Source organism: Populus alba, chromosome 13 (assembly GCF_005239225.2).
Source record: "Populus alba chromosome 13, ASM523922v2, whole genome shotgun sequence".
Classification (NCBI taxonomy): Eukaryota; Viridiplantae; Streptophyta; class Magnoliopsida; order Malpighiales; family Salicaceae; genus Populus; species Populus alba.
In genome coordinates this window covers 12,460,128-12,478,741 of record NC_133296.1, presented here as the reverse complement: position 1 = coordinate 12,478,741, position 18,614 = coordinate 12,460,128, and the positions used below count along the sequence as shown (strand labels likewise).

General features: G+C 32.1%; 1 protein-coding gene across 2 annotated transcripts; it reads left to right on the top strand.

The window, feature by feature from the left end:
• Positions 1-9,544: 9,544 nt before the first annotated feature.
• On the top strand, positions 9,545-15,823 carry LOC118035523 (probable magnesium transporter NIPA4). Of its 2 annotated transcripts, none has more exons than XM_035041114.2 (9): positions 9,545-9,977; positions 12,733-12,789; positions 13,227-13,317; positions 13,392-13,552; positions 13,676-13,803; positions 13,953-14,090; positions 14,457-14,549; positions 15,116-15,221; positions 15,309-15,823. In XM_035041114.2, exons 1-9 carry the CDS (start codon positions 9,836-9,838, stop codon positions 15,416-15,418), a joined length of 1,026 nt encoding a protein of 341 aa, XP_034897005.1. In that variant the 5' UTR covers positions 9,545-9,835; the 3' UTR covers positions 15,419-15,823. The 2 variants fall into 2 exon arrangements, with proteins under 2 accessions (XP_034897005.1, XP_034897006.1); XM_035041115.2 differs by having other exon boundaries at positions 9,841-9,977; positions 12,719-12,789.
• The last annotated feature ends 2,791 nt before the right edge of the window (positions 15,824-18,614 follow it).

Below are 18,614 nucleotides of genomic sequence, written 5' to 3'. Positions count from 1 at the left end.
AGTTCGAGTCAGGGCGTGCATCTCTTGTAAGAACCTGAGACAGCCAGGGTTTTACTCACTTACCTGGACCCACAAAGTACGCTTTTTAAGGAGGTGGGGTTTCCTTCAATAAAAAAAAAAAAAGAAAGGAAATTGATGAAGTGCTTGCTTTACTTATTTTGAGTCATCCTACAAGTTACTTAAACTATGCTCCCACCAATTCCCAATGGAATGAAGAAATAAATTCTAGTGGAAATTTATGTTCCATAAGCCAATCATTAGTGCAAAGAAGTTATAGATTAAGTATTTTCAAACCCCAAACACGGGAAATTTCTTATACCAATTAGGTGCATCAAATGAGGCAACAAAAAAAGAAAAGTAATACATACCATGTTTTGGCACATGGGTGTAGCAAATTCCATCAGATTTTGACCAAAAAAAAGTTATTAAATCCAAGTTAACTCGTTATAAGTTTGAAGATTTTTATATATTTTTATTTAAATATAATCTAAATCAAATTTTAAATCGATTTATTGGATAAATTACAATCAAATTTAATAATATTTATTTTGAATGCATGATTTATTAGTATTAGCTTTTAAAGAAGCCATTTCATTTATTTATTTAGCATTTGTTCGGAAATACGGTGCAGCAAATTACAATGACATCCAAGATATTTACTAAAGTAATGATATGGATGGCTAATTTTAGTTTTATAAAAAGTTATTTTAATATTGTTATATATTTGAATGGAGGTAATTGTTTTAACTTTATTTTAATTTTATTTAGGACAAATGGTAATCCTCAGTTTGATGTGGGAGAAAATGTAAAATCATTTTCAAGAAATTACTATGAAGAAGCAAGTATTGAAAATAATTGAAGATATATCACGAAATTGCTAGCAAAATGTTTTCAAAAGAAGGGATAATTGAGGCTTGTAACTACGACCAAGTACAATTCTAGGAGTTTTCGTTCCCTGCCCGTTGTTTGCCAAGTCTTACCGTGCCTCTTACTCTAAGCCTAAGGCTGATATTTGCATCGGAAAGCTATAATATTTAGTTTTCTTCTCCATATTCTTAATATAATTTTTTTTAAAAAAATGTTTTTTTTTGTTAAAAAATAGTTAAGAATTTTGTCAAATTTTCAAAACATAAACCATAGTTTTAACTGTTAAATATTACTTTTATTTTATTCAAATAAAATCTTGAAAAGGATATATTTATTCAATCCAATAAAAATTAAATTTATTACATTATGTTTATAATTAACAAATAATGGCATTAACCAAAATATGAAAAAATAAAATACAACAATCTTAATATTTTATGTTGCCAAAAACACTTGTATATAAAAGAGACATATTATATTATTCATCATTTTAGTTAATATTGAAAGCAATATTTTTTTGGAAAGTAGTTAAAAAACTTGTAAAGAAAAATCTTTGAAAAATATTAAATTTTTTTCCAAACTTAATACAAATTTAAAGAACCAAAGAATTTGGAAAAAATATTGCTTTTAAACAAAATAAATAATATTTTTTTAAAAAAATAAATATTACTTTATTCCTGAATATCTTTAAATCTTGAAAGAAAGTTTGACAAGATTAATTGAATTATGAAAAATAAACAAAATAAATCATAAATTTTAATTCACAATGATGAAATTGAAAGAAAAGAATTAATTAAAAAAAATTAAGTCAACTGGGTTAACCCATCAAACCAGGTTAATTCGTCAAACCTAGAAACCATGTCATAAAAGTGTAATAACTAAATAAAAAAATTAATATTAAAAAACTAAATTAAACAAAAAAAAGATTAATTGAAAAGAAAAAAAAAAGCAAAACAAAAAAAAAAAAATAACCAAAAGACATCTACCTTTCATTATGGATTGGCATAGTGAAAGGTTGATGCCTTTTAGTATAGAGTATAATTTAGTTCAATCTCTTTATTTTTTTCCTTTTCTTTATTTTTTAATTTTTTCCTTAACACAAGCTTTTCAAATCTAGTTGTGTCCAATTCAAGGTAGCTTTGCTTGACTAGAATTGTGTATATTTAGCCTTTTTTGGACTTCATATGAGGCTTTTTAAGCTTGATTGTGTACAATTCTTGTAGCTTTGTCTAGTTGGAAATGTGTCTATTTTGATCTTTTTAAAATCATTTTAGCCAGATGAAGATTACTCAAATGAAAAGCGTGTTTGAATAGAAAGTATGTTTAAATGGAGAGTGTTTTAAGTTTAAACTAGGTCGCCTTTATACCTAAATAAAGATCTAATTAAATATAGAGTAGAGAAGTCTCATAAAGATCATTTTCACCCAAGGTGGTAAATGCTCTGAGTTCGAGTTAGATTATCCATATACTCTAATAGAGACCATATTTTACTTGGGGAGGTAGTTGTACCCAAAGGGATTGTTCATGTTTGAATTAGGTGATTGTATTTGAAGGGGTGATTCATGCTTAATTTGATTATTTATACCCAAAAGAATTGTTCATGCATGAATGGAGTGTTTATACTTAAAGTTGTTCATGCACTAATTGAAAATCACATGGAGACTTCTTGTTACTCAGAAATTGTTCTATGTTTATAAGTAAAGTTGTCATTTATGTCGTTGTTGAAACTAGAGTGGGTGAACTCATGTTTTGTTTTTTGGAGTGGAGATGGTATTCTACCCCTAGGCTTCCATTGAGAGTTTTGACATTTTAGCCTAAATAAAAATTGTTTTGTACCAAGAAAAAATTGTTGTCTTTGTTGAAAGTGTGTAACCATATTATCTTAGAGATATGGATATTTCTCATAGAGAACATCATAAAGATTGGTTTGTACACGTGCTTAGATATTTTTATACCCAAATAAAGTTGTGCTTTGCATCTAGAAAAAGTTGTTCCTTATATTTGGGTTAGAAAATGCCTAGACAAGATTGTTCTTTTTCACCGGTTATTATAAAATGTGTTGCACTTAGACAAAGAAGTGCTTTATACCTAGGTTTGAGAATGATATGAAGTGAAACATACAATAATTATTTCATGGAGATCATGTTGTACCCAAGCATATGTATTCTCTTGCTTGGGTTGCAGATTCATATGCATAAATATCATGGTGAATCTTATTGATTTGTACTTGGGCAGAGGTGTTCTTTTTTTTAGGCTACAAAGTCATATGAAGAAAATGTTGTATGACAAGCATTTTTATGGAGTTCATGTAACATCAGGGCAAAGATGTCTTCATATCTGGGCAAAATAGTTTCCTTGATGCTTTGAATTTTTTTTCTAAGTTTGTGTTCGCCAGTTTGCTTGAGCAAAATGGCCTTGGTGTCTTCGTGAAGAATGTAGTGGTCTAAGTAAAGTAGTCATTTTTTCCTAGATGGAGGAAGTCTTGTATTCAAGCATCGTGTGCTTATACAAGCTTGTTTTTTTTACTTAATGAAAGGTGCTTCTATTAGAGCAAAGTGACCTTTTAGCTCAAGGATAGAAAATCAAATGAAGACATGATGATTTATCATAAGGATTCTCTCACAAAGACTAACAATCTAAATGTACTGATAGTGCGAGTGATGGAGCTAATGGTTAAGTCACTTGTTAAGAAAAAGATAAGGTCATAAGTTATTGTTTGGTTAGAAATGTTTTTGCGAGTATTCTCACTTGTTGGCTAGTTATTAGAGATCTAGAGAAGTTTTTGATGCATGTATAGTAGATAGGTTTGTTACCCTTCCATGTTCTAGAGTTTCTAGGTTGTCGGCCATGGAAAAAAGTGGAAAGAGATAATAAGAAAGGAAATTCAATAGTTTTTATTCAATTTTTTACACACGACACCATTAATGAGGTTCATGAAGAACCTCACTAGATTTAGGTATTTTCAAGATTAATAACCAAATAGAAAGGTTATTGTTAAACTTGATAATGTTGGAGATCATGAGCACCTATAAAATAAATCTAATGAATATTATAAATGATCCTTGATGTTTAAGTTAGCATAAATATAAAGGGGAAAAAACCTTTAAGGAGAGTTGTGTGTGTTTACAAAGATGTAAAAAATATTGAGAACTTGAAGAAAAGAAAATCTATGTTTGCATTCATGAGCGAGTTCTCTCTCCCATTTACCAATTTTATATACTTATAAGCTCTATCAAATTACATGGAATAATAGGCAAGAAACCATATGGTTTATTATAGAGATAATTATGCGATAATAGCTTAAGTGAGGGGTTATACTATTGAGTGTGAATAGATTTTTTAGTGGGTTAGGTTCTAATATGAGCATGGCTTACAAAATTAAAATTGACTCCTGTTTAAATTGATTAATCAATTTCAATCAACATATTTATTGCAATAATTAAGTGAAAGAACTAAAACATATCAAAATCCAGAGTAGCATTATGAAGAACTCAATTGATTAAGTTTAGTTTTTTTAAAACACATATTTTGATCAAAATTAACTTCTTCTAAAACCATCTTTATAATGCATTTCAATAATTATTGATAAATTGTGTGAAGGCATGAGAATTATTAGTTAACGCGTGTTGTATTTGACCACTTAGCTCTCTTTTGGCTATGAAGTATTAATAATTGAGCGTTTTAACTTTTAAATATTATGAATTGAGTTACGAATTTGTTAATATTTACATTATCAAGTGTTTTGAAATATATTTGTTAGGGATTTATTGGCATATCTATTAAATAATGACATTAACACAAAAAATAATAATAAAAATAAAAATAAAATAAAGTGGGTGTCACTCTAGATATGCAAGGGTCATCAATTAAGGTAAAAAAAAAAAACATAGATTCATCACAACCTATATTTCATGCTCATAAGATATATTGGAGGAAGTTTTGCTAAACTTAGTGAAACATAATCCATATTTCATGCTCAAGTTCATAATGTTAATAAATTTTCTTATAAGATTTTAGTGTCCATCTTATTATTTAATGAACATATCACTAAAATATTCATTGAGACACTTGAATAATTCACGTACAGTGTGAAGGTAATTATAATTACCTTCGCACAGTATCAAATGAATTGAACTTGCAAAGTGAGGGAAGAGAAGATGAGAGACTTACCTAGTTTGCTACGCCTGAAGACGAAGACGAAGTTGAGGGCGATTGGTGCACTGGTTGGGCAACGCTTCTTTCTTCCCTTCTGCTTCTGTTTTTGTTTCTCTCCGGTCGTCCTTCTCTCTGTCTTCTCTCTCTGTTTTCGTTCTTTCTGTGTCTTTGCATTTCTGTTTGTGTGTTTTTTTTTTTGTTCTCTGTTTTTCCGTGTTTCTTGTGTTTGCTCGTTCTGTGTCTGAGTCTATTTTTGTTTGTCCTCTGTGTCTTTTCTGTTTCCTTGTGTTTTTCTCTGTTCGTCCTCTGTGCATCTGTTCTCTCTCTGTATTTTTCTCCCTTTTGTCTTCCTTCTATGTTTCTCTCTGTTCTATCTCTGTTCTTGCGTTTGTGTTTTTGTTTGTGGTTTTTCTTCGTTCGTTCGTCCCTTTGTTTTTCCTTTTTTCTGTCTTTTGTTCTGTGTGTCCTGTGCTTCTTGTGGCCTTGTGTTCTCTTCGTCTCCCCCCTTTCTTTGTGGCCTTTCTCTGGCTTTTATAAAGCCAGAGACTGCCATGCTTTCGTGCCTCAAGATAATGAGGCGACCTTTGCAGGACCGTTGTTGCAGGACTATGGTAGCGGCATTTGGAGATGCATCGTGGGCAGCTGGCAGAGACGTGATCCATGATTTGGAACCGTTTTTTCTTCCTGCTGAATCGGTGAGATGAAGAAGGTGTTGACAATTAGTGTTTTTGAAACGGCGCTGTTTTTTTAACTGAAATGGTTATTTTCAATTTGCCCCCTAAACGTCTAACATTTAGCAATTAGGCCCCTATTCCAGGAAAATCTCTCTTTTTTATTAATTTTGCCCTTGGATTAACTGCAATTGAACCCCTTAATTTCGATGCCATTTACAAAAAAAGTCCTTGGTTGCCAATTTAATCAATTCAGTCTTTAATTGGCTCTTCAACTTTTAATGTTTTCAAAATTACCCTCGGAAAAATCAATTAACCACCTATGGTATCACCACCTATTCACTTTGGTCCTTGAACTTTAATTTCTCTTAATTTCGACCCAAATCAACCTCAAACTATGGTATTTCTTCAATTAAGCCCCTAATTTTATTAAATTAAACTAATTCCAAGTTTAATTTAGTCCCGAAACTTATTAATTCGTCCAATTGTTTTACCAAATTGACTCTCAAATTTATAATTTTATCTTAATTAATCTTCAAACTTTCAATTTGTGTTATCTTGACCTAATTCTCAAATTATTTTTTATGTCATTTATTTTTTATTATTTTTTAAAAAATTCAAAAATTGAGTTATAACACAAGCATATATCAATTGTTTTTCTAACCATCCGTTTCAGCCCACAAGGGTTTGCTCTCACGTATTGGAATGTTTCTTCATCGTTCCAAGATAAATTTTAATTACTTGTACTTCTTCAACATCCTTACATAAATTTTAATACAATTCCAAACAATATTATCAAAAAGTTTCACTCCTTTCATTAAAGGAATGTTTTGACCAACAAAGGATTTAATCTCTTTAAATATATATATTTTTCTAATTATTGATTTTAGCACATTTCAAGCAAAAAAAAAAAAAACATCAAACAAATTCTATTTTTATATCCATGGACATTTCAATCACATATGGGTTCTCAACCTTTCAAATTCTTATTTAAAATTTTAAAACAAAACTCATTTAGCACACTTTTTAAAATCCATGTATTAGAATATAGTATTCCATTAACACAAACCAAATCTAGTTTCCTCACTACTTGGTTAAATCCTTTAGGTGCCATTTTTATGGATTCCTTTTAATTTTTCTTCATAATTTAAGTTAACCAAAATCATGAAACATGTTTCACAACACAATCTATAATATTTTTAACAACAAGAACACATTATATCACCATATCTTCCATAAACCCTAACACTCACACAATTCTAACTTTAATTAATTATTAAAACATGTATTTAATCAAGTTTTCTAAAATTTACAAAAACTAGAAGCAAATTAAAAAAAATCAATAAGTCATTAACCATAGATTATATTTTCACACCCAACGATCACAATATAAACCTTGGAGTCTTGCACAATACATCCAAAACCTAGAATGCTCCTACTGTTAAATTAGACAAGATTGACTTTATACCAAATTGACTTGGAAATCAAGATTTTCTAGAACTTTTCTGTTAAAGATGAAAATATTCTTCCCGGTGGCTTTGTTTCAAATCTCCACCATTCATAAGAAATAACCAAATCTCTTGAACCTTTATTCAAAATATAATGGCAATCTAACAATGGAAATAGGAGATACACGGTGGTGAAGTTGGCTATTTTACAACAAGAAATCCCAGCTTTGTACAATTTCACTTCATTGGTCGTAACTTCTAAATGGAATCTGATATAGGAATACCTAACGGTCAAATTGTGGAGAAGGGTAAGTAAGATCAATTTAATGATGGACAATAGAGGGATAGACTTCGCAACGTTGTTGTTCTGATTCCATTTCTCTCTAGCTTCTCTCAAAACTCTTCCTCAAACCAAATTCAAGCTTTCCCTCACTTCTTCAAGCTCACAACCATCTCCCTAATCCCTCTCATTTCATTAAGTTTTTGATCCCTCTCTTCTTGATTTTCTTTTGTTTAAGGGCTATTTGTTGAAACAATAAAGATGAGAAGAATTTGGACAAAATTACAAAAATATCATTAATGAGTTTTTTTTTCTTGTATTTTTATCCAATCATTGTCACTTAATTACAACAATATCATTAATGAGTTTTTTTTCTTGTATTTTTATCCAATCATTGTCACTTTCGAAATGCCTTCCCGATCTTTGATTGTCTTGAGATTTTAACTGAAGATGAAGAAAATATGTCAAGAAATTTCTTGTAAAATTTCATCTCAATCCAAAAGTTGGATTGATAGTTATCTTTGATATCGTAAAAATAGATAGTAGGTGATTTATACCAAAAATTCAAATGTGTACTCTTTTATTTACTTAAATCATCAAGGTTTTCAAACAAATTCATTAGGGACTCCCATCAATAATAATAATAATAATAATTTTTTTAAAAAAATTATTTTACTCGATTGAAGAATTTACGCAATTCGTCATTAGGTTAACATTTCACACACTGATTTATTACTTTATCTCATCCAAAATCTAAGTTAATCTATTAGTGATGTCCATCCAAAATCACAACAATTTTCCTCCTAATATATCATTTTTCAATTAAAAATTTTTGTATTTAACATTCATTTACTGATTTCTAGGATAAGGGTTTCCAAGTATAATAGGTTATTTTTTTTTGTATTTTACAATTCAATCCTCTATCTTTTAATTTGATATTTTTACTATAACTGCAAACCTAATCTCATCTAATTAGGCCATAAAAGGATTCAATTAAAAGGAAAAAAAAGGTTTATAAATAGTGAAGTTACTATTAGTTGTTTTAGTATAGTAGTTAATTTTCTTCATATTTACAATTCAATCCCCTATCTTTTAATTTAATATTTTTACTATAATTGTAAACCTTATTTTATTGAATTAGATCATAAAAGGATTTAATTGAAAGAAAAAAGTTTGAAGATAGAATAAAAATCAACAACCTCATTGTTAGATATAAATAGTGAAGCTATTATGAGTTATTTTGGTAGAGTAGGTTAACTAGTAATAACAATAAACAAAGAATTTATTTTTAATTAGTTTCAAATTTCTAAATTTTCATCCTTATACTTTTTTATATTCCCAAACTAGGTTAATATTATTTTTTTTAATAGCATAAATGACTAAAATAATTTGCAACTAGCAAGGTTAAAAAAAAAAAAGAGTGAAAAAGTTCAATCTTAAAAGTTGTGTCACTCTTAGCAGTGCAATTCAGAGGGTGTTTGGGAGTGTGGTAGTGGTTGCTTTTCAAATAGCTTTTCGTGCCGAAAAGCATGCCAATAATGTTTTTTTATTTTTTAAAAATCATTTTTTATATCAGCATATCAAAACGATCTAAAAAGTACAAACCACACTCAATTTTAGCCAAAAAAAAAATTGAATTTTTCCCAAAAGCAGGTTGCACCTCAATGCCAAACAGGCACTCAATCAATTACCCTACTTAAAATAGCATAATAAACATCTAAATATCTTGAATATTTATTTTGATAGTTTTGATATGATATATTAAAAATAAAAAGAATTAAAAAAATATTTTAATATATTTTTAAGTAAAATATATTTTTAAAAAGTATTTTTTATTGTTTACAAATGTGATTATAGTTACTTTAAGTATTTTTTTCTTGAAAATATATTTAAATATTAAAATTAATATTAAAAAATATTAAAAAAATTAATTTAAAAGAAGCTCAACTTTTTTATGCATGGACTGCATTTATAATTGACCGTCGTTATCGTTGACTGATAAGCAACTGACACACTGTAATAGTTGTCAGGCGGAGACTACAGTGTACGAACGACGGGTCGAGCGTTATTTGTATTGAAGCGTCGTCGTCAATAGGATAATAAACAACAAAAATATTTTTTTGACGAAAAAAGAAAAGTAAAGAAAGCTGAGTTTTTGTCACAGCCTCTCTGTCTCTTGTCCAACTAGAACAAAGCCTGCCAGATCGATCTAAATCATTAACTAGACAAAAAAAACAAACACCTTACTCACATTATACACACAAATCCCAACACTCTCTCTGTCTGCCTATTCTGATTCCGATAAGATAAAAAAGAAGACTTGATGAATGATGTGGAATGGAAATATTGCATTTGGAGGTGAGACACTGTTGTTGTTGTTGTTGTGATTGTGGTGGTGAAGGGATTGTAAAGTTATGGCTGAAGCAGATAAGGGAATATCAACAGATAACATAAAGGGATTGGTGTTGGCATTGTCTTCAAGTTTCTTTATAGGAGCCAGTTTTATTGTTAAGAAAAAAGGGTTGAAGAAAGCTGGTGCTTCTGGTCTGAGGGCAGGTAACGTTTCATCTTTTGATGTTATTTTAGTTGGGTTTTTGTTTTTTTGGCCTTGAAATGGATTGCATTTTTCTGTGGTTACACTGGTTATTTTTTCGCTTTGGTGGGTTTTTGTTTAATTGTGATTTTGTGTTGGAATTGGCGCTAGTTTTCGGTTTGGTTTGGGTTGGGTTGCTCCTTTTCAATTTGGTCTTCGGTGGTATGGTTTTGGATTTTTCCAAACGGGGATTTTTTCTTGAGTGGACATTGTTTTGTATGCTTCATTGCAGGTGTTATAAGCATTGTGACAGGAATTGATTGAATTCAGGTGGCTTGAGGGTTTTTTTTTTTTTTTTTTTTTTTTTTGGGGGGGGAGGGTGGGGTGGGGGTTTAAACTTCAAGGCGGGTTAAGTTTTTGTTTTTTTTGTAGATAGGATTCTTGATGATGTTTGATGGAGGCTTGTTAATGTTTTGTTACGTATATTGCTAGAATCAATAGAATTTAATGGTGTTGTGGATGCACTATTAAAAACCATGGCTAATCAGTTGATCATAGTTCACCACCTTGCTGCTAGCATCGGACCTCGTATGATTTGAGAACTGCAAAGTTTCTGTTTTGAGTTCTTTTCAGGATTTTTTTTTCAGATTCTATACACTTCCGACTCTTGAATGCATCATATGTACTAAGTTGGCGAAGACATCTGGGTTTGTGCATTTTCGTAAAAATTTTTATACGACTATTGCCAAAACCTAAGTTTTTCTCTCATCTTGGTGGTATTTTGGGGGCTTTGAATAAGCTTTGATGGATTTATGGTATTGGATTAATAGGTTGAAGTCCATTGGACTTTCAGATATTTGGTGCAGTACACATCCAGGTCAAGAATAGTGTATCTGAAGGGGTTCTCAACTACTTGAATTTGCATTTAACCTTGTCATTTCCATGATTGGATGTACACTGATTCAGGCGGCGTTTCTTTTTCTTTGATGGGTCTGTTTGTTCATGGTTGAAGTTTTAAGTGCATGAGCCATGACACTTTATGAAGAAATTGTGCAACATATGTTTTTAGTTAGATTTTATCAGCATTCCTTGTTGGCACTGGAAATGTATTGAATTTAGAGAAATTAACTTGGATTCCCATTAATTTCTTGATGGGGTTTTCAATTTATGGTCGACTTTCATATCAAATCCATTTGTATTATTCCGGTGCAGCTTTGATTATAAGGACCACAACATTGTTTTGGTACTAATTTATGCTTCTTTGCTTTGTACTTTCATTCTTACTTAGCAATTTTTTTTGGTATTTTGGGACTTCTCATCTGCATGTGTGTTCCTGCCCAACCCCTCTTCCGCCTGTTTCTAATGTTTAATTGACTCACAACTATCTAAACAATTCCTGTTAAAGAGAAAAGAAAGCATCTTTAATGCGATAAACATTTGTCATGAGATGATGACGAACCTGTTATCCAAATAGGGACTATAATTTCTTTTTTGCAATGGTTGGTAATATAGTTATGGATTTCATAGGACAAAGCTGTGGAATAGCATCAGAAGTGAAAGACATGTACTCTTTAACTTTGTTGCTTTGTATATTGGAGAGGATAGCTTGTATTCTTACTTGTATGGTGCATGGTGTGCACAAAAGCATTAGCAACTGTTTTCTTCATTTCTGAAAAATAAAAAAAAAGTTGGTGGCAATTGAGGGTTAGATAGAAAGGTCAATGTTAACCATTTAGGCCCCAACTCTTATAAGGGTAGTGAAAGATAGGCCTCAAGTCTTACAAGGGCTTTGAAAGATTGGAATTGGACTTTGCAGCAGTTTTCCTGATGTCCTCAATTTGTTTGGAGTCTGGTGGAGGGGTGAAGATATACTTATTTATTGGATAGTTGTAGGATATTGGAGTCCACTCTTTCAAGAAGGCTGATGTGAAATGTGAGAGTATCTGGAAGGATAAAGTGGCTTTCCAAAACTGTTGCTTTCTTTTGACAGATCAAGGACTTCTTTGGATTGCATGAATAGTTTCAATTTGTGGACTTCTTAGATTCTGAAGTAGTGCTTTTGAGTGCTCTTTAAAGAATTATCTTGTTGATGCTAAATTGTTGGTCTGGTTCTTTTATGCTATGCACTTGTACAGAGTAGTGCTATACAAACAAATATTTACAAATACTTAATATCAACAGATGGAAAAGTTTATTTTTCATGTTTGACAAACAATTTAGTGTTACCGCGACCATATAACACAACTTATCAATTTCCACACCACTTTGTATGAATTCTTTGTAAGATTTATTTGTTTTTTTGTGGATCATTTTTCTTCCAAATTATTGTTTGGTGTCATATGAATGAAAAAAAGAGTTCCACAATTTTGTCTTTAGGCTTGCAGAATATCATTCAGCTCTCAATGCCTTGTCCATGAATGATTTGTACTCATTATGGTTCTTTAGGCCTATGCATTCTATGAAGTGATGGTGTGATTTACAATGTATAAGAAGAATAGATAAAATTAAAATTTTTAACTTTTATACAATTTACAATTTATGAAATTGTAATTTATTCAAATATCTTATCACCCCCCCCTCTCTCTAACTATAGAAGTGGGAGCACAACTTGTGGAATGTGAATTTATTGAGTTTAATACTCAATACATGCTTAAAACGCTAATATTATTTTATTTTTTATTATTATATTTTTTGCAGTTGTATTAATGGCTTGATTTATGTCTGATAATAAAATTTTATGCTTTTACCTTGTCTGAATTTGCAGACCTTTTTTTGCAGGTGCTGGGGGTTATGCTTACCTCTATGAACCTCTCTGGTGGATTGGCATGATAACAAGTAGGTGTCCTTATTTTCTAATGGTTGATAATTCGTAGAAATGATTACATTTGATATCAGTGCCCATGCATTGTGTGGTACAAAATAATTAGTCTAATTTTTTTACTATTTAGATAAATGCTCCATATTTTTTCACAACAAAAAATAAATAGTCTGTATAAATTAAATATATTCTTCTGATTAGCTAATGATCTCCAAGTATGCCAAAAGTGCATAGTCTTTCACATGTACCTCAAAGAATTATGTTAACTTTTTGTTTCATATATCTCGCACCTTTTCCAATTCTGTGGTTTGGATCTCTTTTTTTTTTTTAATGGTTTTTTTTTTTCTCTTTCGATGTAAGTTACTCTTTTTGTTTAACATTACGAAGTGTGTTGGAAGTTTGAGTGCAGTTCACATTGTATGCATTCTAAGATGGATAGTTGTCATTGTGGCAGTGATTGTTGGGGAAATCGCTAATTTTGCAGCCTATGCATTTGCACCAGCTATTCTAGTCACTCCTCTTGGCGCACTCAGTATCATTATCAGGCAAGAGAATATTCACTTGTGTCTTTCATATATTGGATTATTTTATAATGCTAACTTCCATTTTTGTCTTGCAGTGCTGTTCTTGCACATGTTATGTTACAGGAAAAGTTACACATTTTTGGCGTTCTCGGTTGTGTTCTTTGTGTCGTGGGTTCAACATCAATTGTTCTGCATGCACCTCAAGAACGTGAGATTGAGTCTGTGAAGGAAGTGTGGGACCTTGCAACAGAGCCAGGTATATATTTCTCTGAGGAATAAAAAAAAAGTAGTAAGATGGCTTATAAATTCTTGATGCTGTATTTTCCCCCCTCATTTGTCTCATAATGTTGTAATTCTTGCGTTGTGATATCTCCTGCAGCTTTTCTCTTGTATGCTGCTATTGTCATAACAGCAGTTATAGTAATTATCATCCGTGTTATACCCCACTATGGGCAGACTCATGTTATGGTCTATATTTCAGTTTGTTCGCTTATGGGCTCACTATCGGTATGTGTCAGTTGTTATCCTAGTCTGAATCTGACTTTTCATGAACTTTGCTATGTCTATCTATTCATTTATTTATTCATTTGTGTGCACATATGTACAAGTGTAATTCCACTATTGTTAAAATTATCTTTCGTGCATGCTGGTAACAGGTCATGAGTGTCAAAGCACTTGGAATTGCTTTGAAGCTGACGTTCTCAGGAATGAATCAGTTACTATACCCCCAAACGTGGACATTTACCTTGGTTGTCCTTGCCTGTGTAATCACTCAAATCAATTACTTAAACAAGGTAAGGCATTTCTTAGGAGCGTCTCCCATGTAATTTAAGAGAATAAACACCTCTTACATTGAAATGTTGATTGTGTGAAAATTAATATAGAAACTCTCCTTTATTTTTATTTATTTTATTTCTTCTTCATGAATGTAGTTTTTATTAAGAGTCTATTGTTTGGTGCAAGACAAAGACCATGGGCTCATAACCATAGGTTGCAAGTTTGAATCCTGAGATTAGCCATTTTATGCAAAATTCTGAAGGAATACTTCATATTATCCCTCGTTTAACTTTCTTCATTGGGAAGATAACTGGGCAATGACTTGTAGTTATGGATGGCTTTTGGTAGATAATTTTTTTTTTTTTGATCTCTTTGAATTGCAGGCTCTTGATACATTCAACACAGTGGTTGTATCTCCCATATACTATGTGATGTTTACTACATTAACAATTTTGGCCAGTGTAATCATGTTTAAGGTAACCCTTTTCTTATGCAGAGGTACATATGTATGTGTTGATATATAGAAATATAAGTGTGTGGGTGTGCGTGCATGATAGATGGAATTTAGGAGAACTAATCCACTTTAAGTCATGATGAATGTAGAAACTGAACCATTTTTCAAATGATAATGAAAGATTACTACAAATAGGTTGCATTGATGCTTTCAAAATACAAACAAAACAATTCATTTTCTATCTATTTTGAGTTTATTTACGTGGATGGCTGCAGTATAGCTATATATGTTGTCCTCTCTAGATGAGGAGGTTAAAAATTGTTGTTACATCAATTATGATTTTTTTTCCCTTCCTTTTCTATTTGGAACTCTCCTTCTCTCTCTTATACAGTAAATAATAAACAGTTTTTATTTATAGAAAAGAGATGTAAAGGTGAAAGAAAACTAGATGGTTATTTCTGAAGATTTTAGTTCTTGTATGTAGTTCACGGCCATTAATATTACTATAATAATTAAAGTATTAAACTTTTAATGGTTTTTATGGTATTTCTTGCACTGTATGCTGATTAAATTCATTTTTAAAATTAGGATTGGGATGGACAGAACGCATCTCAAATTGTTACAGAAATATGCGGATTTGTAACAATCCTTTCTGGGACTTTTCTTCTTCATAAAACGAAGGACATGGTTGAAGGTGGGTTTCCAGTACTTTTCCTCAATTGTTTAATCATCTTCTCGAGTTTAAGATTGTAGCTCCAGATAAACTCTACTTCATTTATAGGCTCATCACAATCTCTATCATTGCGCCTTTCTAAGCATGAAGAAGAAGATGGTGTACTTGATCACGAAGGAATCCCTCTTCGACGACTAGACTCTCTGAGACCAAAATAGTTGGATTCTTTGATTCATTATTTTACTGTCATTCATGATCTTGCTTGCTGTTTTGAGGCATGATGAGACTTTCAGCGACAGACTGTATATTATCAGTGCACTTGGCTGGTGCGTTATATTCCTTGAGAAAACAATGGGCAAAGATGGCAGGACTTCTCTCTTGGATAAAAATGACATGTTCTTTCTCAGCTGCTGCCATGTAGACATTTAGCTTCCCCCTTCCTCCTTTCCCACCCTGGGGGTTGTAATTTTGAGCACTCTGTTCTTCATATTGAACATTTCCTTCAAGTTACGAGGAAATGCAGTTTACTTTGGATATTTTGTATACAACTATGATATCAGAGAAGACATTGGACGAGATATACTGGAACATTTTTAAGGTAAAACCACGATTTCTTTCCTTAATTTTGTAGCTGCAATGTACTGGTGTAACATTTTAGAAGTCCTGCCAATTTTAATTCCCATCCATTTTGAGTATATTTCACACTTTAACCAAGTGAATTCTTGATATTTCACTTCTCTTGTCTTATTTCAATACCACCTGATCTCTGCAATGACTGTTCTATTACACTATTTCGCATGGGATTCAGGCTAGATAGTGACCTTTGAGTTGACAAGAAGCGCGGGTAATATAGTAGTAGTAATTCAAGGTTAATCATAGTATACATATACTTAGGATAGAGAGTGCTTGTATTAAAAAGTTACATTTCACATAAATTATTGCCCACGCTGCCTTCGATTAGCTCATGATTTGTACCAAAAATGGATTACCTCATGATTTAACTGTCATTTGTTGTCATGCAACTACTGATGGAGTAAAGTAAACTTGCTCATCGTAGACTTTTAAGGCACTTAGTTGAGGTTTAAAATATAGGAAGTGGTAGAACATAAACTTTTGTTGTTTGTAGTGTTGTCTTTTTGTACAGCTTGCTGTGTCAAGTGAACTATTTACATGGCAAAAGATAATATTTGGCTTGCTTGCTTAGTGGTGCTCTGATAGATTTCAAATGCAAATTTACCAAACATGCTATGTTGTCAAGCCATCTCTTTCAAGGCTCTGGAGTCAGCACCACAAACGTGGAAAACCCAGCTCCAAAAAAGACAATTCCTCCTAACAATCCGGCGGTAGATGTGATGTCCTCAGCAATTTTTTGGATGCTTCCAAGATCTTTTCCCGGGACAACATTTGAGAAACCATTAACAATATTATCAACATAAAATCAATGGATACTTGTAGCTCTTAAAAGATGTACAAGATCATTGAATAAACAAAGAAAATAATGTTCATCAGGCATGCATGAGCTGCTTGGTCAGGTTCCTGCCACCATATCTGTGGCAGCAGAACTTAGATTTCTTCACACCAAATGCAAAGGGATGGTTTAGAGATATAATATATAAATTTATGGTAAAGTTAACAAGGTTCACCATAAACATTGATTGTCGGTTAGATCCAGACTCGATAAACAAAATTTGCACCTATGATATGTAGGGCATGTTCATAAATTTACGAGAAATATTTCCCCAGTAGATTACCACCTATTTTCTATTTTTCAACATCATCAATTAAATTTATATATCTCAAATGTATGGTCCACTCGAGGAGCCAAATCTACCATGAAACATAACGTTGAGTGGGACCCGAAAAGCAAGACTCTTCACCCAGAAACCAAAAGCAACGTTAACTTGTTGAAGCGGTTGAACTAATGTGTCCAAAAATCCCACCCCTTACCAAACTTCCTACCCCAACTCCCACTCTCTAATACCATTTCCACATTCCACAGCGTCTCTTATGGCTACCACTGAGGACTTCACCTTCCCCATCTTCACAGACCCTTTCTCACCCAGCATCGATTCCCCACCTCTATGGTGCTTGTCTCCCGCAGCCTCTCCTGATCATCCTTACCATGAAGAAACATCGAAAGAAAGCAGCACAGAAGGAGAGGAGAGTGATCAAGAAGAAGAAGAATCCTATAAAGATTGTTTTCCAACCGAACCCATAAATCACTCAACTCCAAGGAAGAGCTTTTCAAGCGTGGAGGAGCTGGGCGCAGCTGCAATATCTAAGCTGGTGAGAAGAAATGGTAGTCGAAATGATAAGGAGGAGAAGATGGACATGTTATGGGAGGATTTCAATACTGAAGAGAGATTGCCTAGAAGTCACAGTAGTTCAAGATTGGATTCTGAAACAGTTAGCATCGGCTGTGTTGAAGCTTTAAGAATGTCCAAACCTAATACCGGCGCCACCGCCATCTTTTCTCCAAGGAAACCAGGCTTGGTGGTGGTCATGAAAGTGTTGAAGAGGTTGTTCTTGCTTCACAATTCTCATAGGTCAGTTAATAAGCATCACAGTTCTTATAGGCCGTCAGTCAAGGATCACAGATCACATAAGTCTGTAAAAACTGGTTCATGGTGATTGTGGAGGTCTTTTTTTGATTTATTCTTTTCATTTATACCACCTCTAATGGCGATGGCCGAAACCCATTTGAGGAGCAAGACATCTTAAATTCAACTTCTGTGTGGCTGTACAGAAAACTTCATTAACTGCTTCTCTACTCCTCTTCCCTAGCTAGCTAGCTAGCTAATAGTATATAGCTTACCATGGCAGGCTCTGAAGAGCTGTTTAATATTATGTCGTGTAAACCACGAAAATGTTAGAGTAATAGAGGGACTGCAAATGCGCTGCCGTTTCGATCGTGTGCTGTGCTCGACATAAAGTCGAGGCTTTGTTTGACAACGAACGATCGATGGTAGATTTTACGTACTGTGACTAGTAGTGGTTTGCCCCTTGAGATTATGAAAAGTGTTTAGTACTAAAATGAGTGTTCTTGAAAGCATATATATATATATATATCCGAATTACGAAAGAAAATTCACGTAATGAAAATGATAAACTAAACATAATTATGTAATTAAAAATTACGAGTTTTTTTTTTTTGGCTCTATTGCATTGTTTGTTTCTAGGGCAAATAACTTTATGGAATAATTCTATTCTAATATTGTCAAACAATTAAATATTTGTCAATGAATTATACACCAATTAATATTTGAGTATTTTTTTCTATAAATTAAAAAATAACAACTCAGACTTTGTTTAGCAGAGTTGTAGGGCTTGGTATGGTTTATTGGATCAACTTAATGTCCTGTCATTTTAATGAGTGCAATTTTTTGGATCGTTTTGATCATATTAAAAATTAAA

Bases quoted from the DNA above. Each gene is read 5' to 3' on its own strand.
- LOC118035523 (XM_035041114.2), top strand. From the start codon at position 9,836: ATGGCTGAAGCAGATAAGGGAATATCAACAGATAACATAAAGGGATTG. The intron at 13,553-13,675 runs GTATATATTTCT...TATCTCCTGCAG, and splicing joins GGACCTTGCAACAGAGCCAG to CTTTTCTCTTGTATGCTGCT. The intron at 14,091-14,456 runs GTAAGGCATTTC...TTTGAATTGCAG, and splicing joins AAATCAATTACTTAAACAAG to GCTCTTGATACATTCAACAC.